Here is a 9,983-nt window from a genome sequence, read left to right as displayed (position 1 = left end):
ACCCACAAATAAATATCACACACCCCACAAAATAGATGTTGTAGCTTGCAGTAAATCGCCGTACATTGTTGGGTGGGGACGATGCACCATAAAACGAGGTTGTAACTGATTATTACACACTTCTCTTCATTAAAACGTCATACCGCCCTCTCTGTTTTTTGTTTTGTTTTTTAACTTTTTTAAGCAAGATTTCCGAGATGAAATCTCCAAAAACATTGGAGATAAGTGCTTTTGAAAATGTTTTTTACTCTCGTTAAAATCTTGAACTATAATTTTGTTCTAAAACATAGCAAAAATTGTTGGGGAAAAAAATACCGACCCTGATGGGACTCGAACCCACAATCTTCAGCTCCGGAGGCTGACGCCTTATCCATTAGGCCACAGGGTCAAACCCCGTAAAGCTGGAATCAGTAATATATTTATACGTTCAATAATTCTGAAATTAATTATTTAGTGGCAATATTGCGTTTAAAATAATATTTTTACGTTCAATTTGCTGATTAGCTTGAAATTAGTAGAAAAAAGGATAAGAAAACGAAGCGGTGAGAGGGCGCCCTTTCTGAATAGGTATGGCATTTTGACTATCTATTCGATAATAACCTAAAGAGTGTTTCAGGGTATCAGTCTTTTTCGTCTTAAAAAAAAGCGGGTCGTCTGCTACGTACACTGCAGTGCTACACTAAAACACTGGCTGCTAGCTAGCGCTATTTATGCTAGATTTGTTGCCTAAAAAGTGTAATAAACATGCGGTTCAGGGCTAAAGTTGTCGATGTTGGCTGTATAGAACAATTCACAAGTAAGTTTTAATTTAAAAAAACATTTTTTCTCTATTTGTTCCACCGTTTTTTTATTATTTAATAATTAATAACACATTTTCAACTTTTTCAAAAATGTAATTAGTAATTGTATTGTAACTAAAATAACGATTTAATTTCACAATAAACAAACTTCTGAAAACTGTGACCCTCTGACAATAACTTAATAAGGTCCTCCTCCTAGAGAAGTAGAACTATGACTTATTTATATGAAGATGACACCTTACTCAGTAAATTAAAATTTAAATAGTTCTACGCTACGGTCATTAATATTAAATAATATACTAACTAAATACTAAATAGTTCTAATTTTTCCTCCATATGGTCGATGAGTAAGTTATGTATTGTTGTTGATCAGTTAAATATGAATAAACAAATGAGGTAATAGCAGTAGCAGTCACATATTTGCAAAATGATCGTAACCCTCTGTCCTTTGTCGAGCGAGGATCGATGGTTAAGAATTACGAAAATCGCAACTACTAACTTAATTAGCACTAGCAGTCACTGTGTCATGAGTTTATCTATTACTATTAGTACCCTTAGACCCAGTAACCAGGGCGCTGTATTCCTTTTTTCAAATTTTAAAATTATCTGGGATAACTTTCCGTATGACGCCACCACTTTTTCACGCATTTTTACAAAAAGGATCTCATTGAGGTAAAATAGATACTATGTTATTTCATAGCGAATGAAAAAGTGGTGGCGTCATACAGAAACTTTTCCATTATCTGTCATATGACAGATAATGTCCAGATCATGTCAAAACTTGAAAAAAGGAATACAGCGCCCCGGTTACTGGATCTAGCTCTATACAAATCGGTCCAATCCACTCCGTAAGGATTGGAGTGATTTCTGGGACTAGATTTTTTTATCTAGACAAAGGGATAGCGCTGGATCCCCATAAACCTGAAATTTTTTGTTTGTTTTTAATTTTGGGCGATATCCCAAGAAATTTATATTTTCTCCTTGTAAATTCCAGGAGTTGTAAGCACAATCTCGAAGATGACCCAGTTGTGTGTACTACGATTGACAGCAGATCATATGTACTTTATTCTAAATGACAAGGTAGCCAAAGGAGGTATATGGTGTGAGCTAACAGCGGTAAGTGTTTATTGATCCGGTTTTTAGCCACTTCTAGTAACTATAAGGCTCCCCCTAGAAGTAGTTTTAGCCTCATCCAGTCCTAGAACTTCAGGTTCGTTCCGCTATTGTCTTGAAGATAGAGGAACGAACCTACAGTTCTATAGGAGTAGTTTCTAGCCCACAGTGTTTGGCAGTCAGTCTCAGACCATTGTTAAAGAAAGGTTATATGTACCTTGGTAATAGTTACTCCTAGAACTTTGAGGTTCGTTCCGCTATCGTCTCATGAACAAACCTCTGTAGTTCTAGGAGTAGGTAAAAGTGACCCTGAAAAAAACATGTCATCTGTTCAAAAGCTTACGTATACTTGTTATAAAGATGGCTATTTTGTCTCTGATATGCCCCTATTCCGTTTGATTAGCAATCAATGTCATTCTTTGAAGTGATTCAATAACCAAACAATGACCCTACCTTTAAAAGAGAGCCATATACCCCCCACCCCCCCCAAAAAAAAAAAAAGTAAACAAAAATAAATAATGGGCTAATCTGGTTTCATATACAGCGATTTGAATTATTTGTGCCCATAAATATTTGGCTGCAGCCCACCATGTTAAACTTGTTTGAATGGAATAACACAGAGACCATGTCCATCTGTTGCACCTGGTCTTGGCCTATAAGATTTTCAGATTTAAGTGCCCAGTGCAAACTGAAATTGGTTCGCCTCTTCAAAGATGAAATGATGGGTCTTTTTCTTGTCATTTCTTAGAGCAATTTCTTCGATGAGTATAGGATGGAAGGTCTTTCTGAGGAATCCAACGAGATCTATCTTGAGGTCACTCCAGAGGACATTGTCAGAGCCATGAAGACTGCACAGAATGCCAAAGCTGTCAAATTAAAACTCACCAAGAAATTCAGTCCCTGTCTTACATTCGACATTGAGCTGGTAAGTGTTAATATTTTAGTTGACTTTATGAACTAGCCAAAGTACTCAATGGACTGAATTTTGCCTATGTTTTATATTTTGTCAATTGAGTGAGTCCCTTCTGTTTCATTCGTCAATGTTCCACATCATTTAGCATTATCTTGTTTTCGGATTTGTACATAGGAACCAACCATAGAGTATAAATCATTATTTAAAATTGTTGATTTTGGCTAGACACTCCCCCACACCCGCACCCATTCATTAACATAGACTTGATTCAAGTCTGAAGTGACTGAACCTTTTTTTGCTGGTTTTGTTCACTCCATGTATTTGTGTTAATATCACTCCTTGTCTTTTCTGTCATATTATTTACATTTACACACAGAAATATCAACATATACCTCCATGGTATAACTGTGACACAGAGAGTTCTTTTTACAAGAGATTTAATCCAACATATTAACGATAAACAAACACAAAAAAAACAGCAATAAGTAATCTTCCAAAAGTAAAAGCATTACAATAAAATTTAAAAAATTCCTGACTTCCTGCATATAAAAAACCAAATTCTATTCAATCCTCACAGTATCCTCAGTAGTTCCTCAGAGTATCACTTTAAACTTAACAATGACTAAAACCTGACTGTCAAACAAAATTAAGAACATGCAATGTACACTGAAAAGTAAAGAAACACTTGCCAACTCTACTGACTATACATTAACCAGGCTAAAGGCATAAACAATAACAACTAAGCTTCCAGTTCCCACAGATAGCCAAGTGCACAAGTCATTGCAAGTCAGAGATGATAAATATAAAAAAAATGGTAGTTAAAGAATCCCCCCCCCCCCCCCCCCCCCGTATTCGAAGCGTGTCCTAATTTTAATTCCTAAATTGGGGACTTAAAAGTCCCCAATTTAGGATTCACAGTGTGTGATCCATCCAAACAACAGGCGACGCAACTTCCTTCCACGACTAGACTTGATTTCAAGTGTGAGACTGCGTTTATTTATCTGCATCAGCCAGGCTAAATTCCCCCCTCACGTACGTGCACACCGATATCGATGGGGGAGGCCCTGTCCGGAGGTGTTGGAGACTGACAACAACCCATAGAGCTATGCATATGTATGCCCCAAAACACGCGTTGGCCATTTTGGTCGGTCGGGTCTACAACCTCAAGCTCCGCATAGAGCAACTAGTACACAGGACGTAAGCTATCAGCCGGTAATGATTTGGCCATAATCTTACTCGGGCGGTAAACGCAGGTTCCCAGTTGGGATAATAATCTTATTCAGGCTCGGGTTGGCCAAGAGATACGCATGGAGATGCCGCGAATTTTTTTTTTGTACATCAAAATTGCCTCAGGTCCCAATCTTAGCCAATCACGCGCAGTTTGCTTCATGTGTACAATGTGTGTTTGGTCTGTCCCGTACGCTGTGTTGTGATGTACTGCGAGGCATGGTAGTCGATGTCAGCATACAAAATTGTGTTCGTGATTGGCTGAGATTGTGAACTGTGGCAATTTCGGTGTACAGAAAAAAAACATTGGGCAAAAGTCGAGGGGGTCGTGGGTCGAGGGGGTTTTAGAACAACCCGGTTAATAGGACATAGCAAAGCATAGGAAAACAGATACACACTAAATGAACCATCAATACTCAAACTCCTTGTGAATGAACTCCATCTTTGTACATTGTATCATACTCTATGATTGTATAACAATGAGCAATCTCCAGTACCTTGTGTAACTCCAATAAACTTTGTGATGTCCACCTCTCACTGAGAGGGGTGAGTGGAAGAATGATAAGGGCTATGTTGGCAGTTAAGTGTTGTACCACTAAGACCAGTGTCATGGCTGTTGCTATAGGCAACAGCTGCACTTAAAGGAGCATCGCACTAAAGGTGCCTGGGGTGGATTTCACAAAGAGTTAAGACTAGAGTCTTATCTTGAGTTAGGACGAGTTACTTAGGACTAGCCATACGTTTTTAGTATCTCCTAGGACTAGTCCTAAAATTAGGACTAACTCTTTGTGAAATCGACCCATGGTCACATATCAAACTGTTTATAAATGGGAAAGTGAACCGCAACTAAATAATTTTTCTTTTTGTTTAATAAACAATATGTTTTTTCCAGCCTTCTAGGACTGGCCATAGTCGTAACGTCGTTCATGATGTCCCTGTGAATGTTATCCCTAAGAGTCTCTGGAGTGAGTACAGTGAACCAAAAGTACCTGACTTTGATGTAAGTAATAAAAGTAGGAAGTTACAACTACAATTATCTTCACAGGGGGCGGGGGCGTGTCTTGGCCAAGCAGTCTAGGTTACTGGACCCAGGACCCTTGTCAGCAGCAGAGTGTGGGTTCAATACCCAGTCATGACACTTGTTCCATTGAGCAGGGAACTTAACTATAATTAATTTGCAACAAGTTGTGAAGGTAGTGTATTCTGCTCTACCATTAGGCTCATGTTTGAGGTTGCAATAAGGTAACCCTCTCGCCTTCTGCAGGAGGGTTACGTTATCGAAACAACTTGTTTGATGATACTTGTGCCTACATCCTTATGGACTGTGAAGGGGGTAACCCTGTTTCAGCCCCAGGAGTTGGTGGCAATGTGCTCCTGGTGATGGTTGATTTGGGTTAATGTTCCCAAATCAGTTAGGTTTAGCCCTCACCTTGGACTGGCCGTCCCTGGCCTTGTTTTGTGAGACGATCTCTCATTAAAAATAGAAAAAGTACTCACTATCAATTCATCACTGAATGTTTTTTTTTTTTTTTTTTTTTTTTTTTTTAATGCAAGTCGCCAGACACACAAGGCCTGAAGGCCACTTCAAGGTATGGGCTACAATTTTGTTTTTCCAGAGGCAGTTGCCACCATCTCCTAGAGCTGAAACCCTTTACAGATGTAGGCTTGGGTATCATCAGTCCGAAGCCTGGCCGGTAGAGCAGAAAGCACCTCCCCAATTTAACGTAGCAAGTGTCTGTCTGGGATTCGTACCCAAACTCTGCTGATCGAACACCAGAGCTTGAATCCGGTGCTCTTAACCGTTCGGCCATGACATCCCACTATCTCTATTTCTTCTTACAGTTGTTCTTTTTTTCTCATTAGGTCAGTATTTGTATGCCACCTCTAAAATCTCTTCGGAATGTTGTGGAAAGAATGAAGAATCTTGGAAGTTATCTGGTGATTATAACTCCTTAATCCTAAACACTTTATTCGTTAACCAGTCAAAGTTTTTAGACAAGCATCTACTGACATAAAATGGTTTTATATATAATAAGTCTGCAGTAACACCATGTGGATATATCTACTTTGCTGGGTAACTTTGTGCTTTTAGATCTTGTTTTGCTATTTAATCTACTGGCACAGACTAGATTTCAGAATTTGAGAGATTACTTAGTTATGAAAAGAAAATTAGTTGAAGTTGAGATATAAATTGTATATACAATTTTTCTTTCTGAACACTTCATCATTTTATATGTAATCTACAGTCAAATGACCACAATTGCATACATTTTAACTGTCCATTGTTGAAACTTTATGAACAAACCAATGGTTTAACTCCTCTGATTTAAATTAGCATGCTCATTAATATTCATAACCCACAGGAACTTTCAGCCAATCAGAATGGTGAGATGAGACTCCGTGTGGAGAGTGATCAGGTGACAATATCTACACATTTCAAAGAACTAGAAATCCCAGAATGGAGTAAGTTTTATTTTCAAGTTTCTAATGTCTTGTTCCCTGAGCCACATACGAAAAAGCAACTTTGTTCAGATGTTGACCTTACTGATAAGCAGATTCAGCCTATTTTATGTTTTGCCATTTGTCTATCCATCTATCTGTTCAGCCGTGTGTAAATGTTATAATTTCTTACTTACCTATTGCTTTGCCTTCCTAGTCAGCCCTCACCCATCCAGACCTCCTCCCCCTGTCACATCCATTTCAAACCAAGTGGTCAACTGCATACTTGTTAATGTCCGCAACCATGGAGGTAGCCTCAACCCTAACATCAGTTGATAAAATAATTGATTTTTCTATGAGTCATTGTTTTTCTATGGTTGAGGAGAGCAGACTAAAAAAAAAATCCGAAAGGGAAAGTAGGAAGTTTATATTGGTCAGTGCATAGAGGAAGAAAGTGCATGGAGGAAGAATAGTGTGACACGGTCAATGAGGGTGGCCAGAGGTCATTAAAATAAACACATAAATTTTGTCAAGTCCCAGACAGCCAGTCTGGACACTGGTGTTCTGGGTGGGCATTGTTGTTGGGATGGGCTGTGTGTGAAAATGATGGTCCTACCATGGAGGAAGAAAATGTCCTACAAAATACAAGCTTACATTAGCTTCACTGTTTTCCAGACTACTTCTTTCCCTCTAAATTCTATTGTCAAAGAGCCTTCCACTTGCTTCATTGTACTCTTGTTATGGAACAACTTACCTCTTCAGATTCGCCAAACTTACTCTTTTTAGATTTTCTAACTATTGCTTTATTTTCTAACTTATGCATCGAGGCTCCAGCATTATGCGCTAAACAAATTATTATTATTATTGTTATTACTTGTACTTAATTATTATTACTTTGTTGTGCTACTAATCCAATCGTCCAGCAAAAGACCTGTCTCCTTCCACTACATACTATATCCAGTGCACATTTTGTTTACAGTTAATGAAGGGTCCGAGACCCAGAACCAGGGGCGGGGACCAGACCAAATGGTCGGAGCTAAGGTGGACATCCGAAGATTCCTACAGTTTCTTGCTGGACAGCAACTTAACCCTCCAAAGATTATATGCAGTAAGAAACATTCACTTTTCTTTTAGATTTGTATTTAATTTGGAAGGTTTGTTTATACTTTTTATGACATAATGATAAAAATTACATTTTACCAAGGTGATCATCAGCATTGCTCTATTACCTGCCGCAACCAAAAGATCCTAAAAGTGAACTTTCAAAATAGTTTATACTATCAACGGCTGCAGAACATTTTTACTAAGTTATTTTTGTGGTCCCCAATTTGTGGACTGGAGTATTTTCCAATCTATGACACTATCTTTAAGTTGACCCCTTTTTTAAAGTTGCTTTTGGAGACCCATGTATAATCATTGTATTTATTAAGGACTGACACAGTTTGTGTGGGTAAGTTTTGAGTCCAAATGTTTGAGTACACTTTTCTTATCATGGGTAGCTTGAAATGGGCCTTCTTTGTTAAAAAATTTGTATTTACTATTTGAGTTATTGTATGTACTATTATGGTTTTTTTTTATTCATATTTCAAATCTGATGTTTTTATTGTACTTGTAAAAATAATTACTTCTGATCATAATTACAATGTTTTTTTCCCTAGATATTGTCAACAACAGACTCATTCATTTCTTCCTTCTACAAGAAGACATCTCATTGCAGTATTCAATGCCCATCATCCAATAGTGAGTATCACAAGACATCCAACTGAATATAGGACTAACTTCAAGATGAAGGTCTCTGCACATCTCTTTGGGTGTAAATGATGTTCCAGCAAAAGTAAGCAGCACCTATGACTTGTTACTTTTGATACCTGCAAGGTTATTGGGTCTAGCACCCAGGATCAGAACAGTTTAAAGGATCAAAGTAGCACTTGCTAAGTTGTTGGGTCTTGTCCCCTAGATCAGAACAGTTAAAAGACCTAAGAAGCACAAGCATGATTTGTTACTTTTGATCTCTGCAAAGTTTTGAGTCTTGCACCTCAGATCAGAACAGTTCAAACTAAAGGACTAAAGTATAGCACTGCGTGTGACTTTTGATCCGACCCCCTCAAGGTTTGGGGTCTTGTACCCCATATCAAAACGGTGAAAACTTAAAGGACCAAAGTAGCACAGATCAGAATAGTTGAAAGACAAAAAGTAGCACTTTTGATTGGTGACTTTTGATCCCTGCAAGGTTATTGGGTCTTGCACCCCAGATCCGAACAGTTCAAACTAAAGGACTAAAGTATAGCACTGCGTGTGCCCCTTGATCAGACCCCCGCAAGGTTTGGGGTCTTGCACCCCATATCAGAACGATGAAAACTTAAAGGGCCAAAGTTGCACAGATCAGAATAGTTGAAAGAAAAAAGTAGCACTTTTAATTTGTGACTTTCGATCCCCGGCCTGCAAGGTTATTGGGTCTTGCCCCCCAGATCAGAACAGTTGAAAGACCAAAGCTCAAGGAAGTCATTGTCAACCTTCTTGTATTGTAATATCTGTGGAGTAATTACCATATAGTGACAGAAGTTGAACCTCTTGGTCAACAGAAAGCAGAGAAAATGAAAATCTTGAGGCACATTTTGTCTTTGTCAGGCTCGTGGTAGTATGTTGAATATGGTTTCGAACCTTGGCTAACTTATTTATACAGCTTGAATTGTCAACCTCATGTAGAGTTTAATGTGTGTTTTAACCTCGGCAGGCTCGTGATAGTATGTTGAATATGGGTTCGAACCTTGGTCAATTGTGGGTTTTAATCTCGGCAGGCTCGTGATAGTATGTTGAATATGGGTTCGAACCTTGGCTAACTTATTTATACAGCTTGAATTGTCAACCTCATGTAAAGTTTAATGTGGGTTTTAATCGCGGCAGGCTCGTGATAGTATGTTGAATATGGGTTCGAACCTTGGTCAATTTATTTATACAGCTTGAATTGTCAACCTCATGTAAAGTTTAATGTGGGTTTGAATCTTGGCAGGCTCGTGATAGCATGTTGAATATGGGTTAAAGGTTCAAGGTTCAAGGTTCATTTTATTTCCACAGTATCAAAAGACAAAAAAAACAATATCAAACAGCAGTCACAAGAAATTATTACAACAATGAAAAATAATCTTTTCACAACATAGGGTTCGAACCTTGGCCAATTTATTTATACAGCTTGAATTGTCAACCTCATGTAAAGTATAATGTGGGTTTGAATCCCGGCCAACACATTTATTTGTACAGCTTGAAAATTCAGCCAAATGGTGGAGAGTTGAATGTGTATTTGATCCTACCATGTGTAACTGTTTTAATGGGAGTTCAATCTATTGGAGTTGAGTCAACAGAGGGGGTAGTTTGAAATTCTGTTTTATTTTTATGTTTGTTACAATAAACCAATTTCAATTGATAACACATGTCTTTTCTCAAGTTATTTTATATGACACTTTTTATGTAAAAAAAAATTTGTTGAAAGGAAA

General features: G+C 38.0%; 1 protein-coding gene and 1 non-coding gene across 2 annotated transcripts; one reads left to right on the top strand and one right to left on the bottom strand.

The window, feature by feature from the left end:
- Positions 1-315: 315 nt before the first annotated feature.
- On the bottom strand, positions 316-388 carry Trnar-ccg (transfer RNA arginine (anticodon CCG)). The gene has a single exon. It is a non-coding gene; the product is annotated as a tRNA-Arg (tRNA).
- A 257-nt stretch (positions 389-645) lies between these two features.
- On the top strand, positions 646-9,885 carry LOC139937226 (checkpoint protein HUS1-like). The gene is made up of 8 exons (XM_071932311.1): positions 646-796; positions 1,795-1,916; positions 2,662-2,838; positions 4,946-5,053; positions 5,917-5,991; positions 6,417-6,516; positions 7,472-7,600; positions 8,151-9,885. The coding sequence occupies exons 1-8, from the start codon at positions 745-747 to the stop codon at positions 8,231-8,233; spliced, it is 846 nt and encodes a 281-aa protein (XP_071788412.1). The 5' UTR covers positions 646-744; the 3' UTR covers positions 8,234-9,885.
- The last annotated feature ends 98 nt before the right edge of the window (positions 9,886-9,983 follow it).

The sequence above is a fragment of the Asterias amurensis genome, chromosome 5 (assembly GCF_032118995.1).
Source record: "Asterias amurensis chromosome 5, ASM3211899v1".
NCBI lineage: Eukaryota > Metazoa > Echinodermata > Asteroidea > Forcipulatida > Asteriidae > Asterias > Asterias amurensis.
Note: the sequence above shows the minus strand (reverse complement) of the source record. Positions and strands in the feature narration are given on the sequence as shown.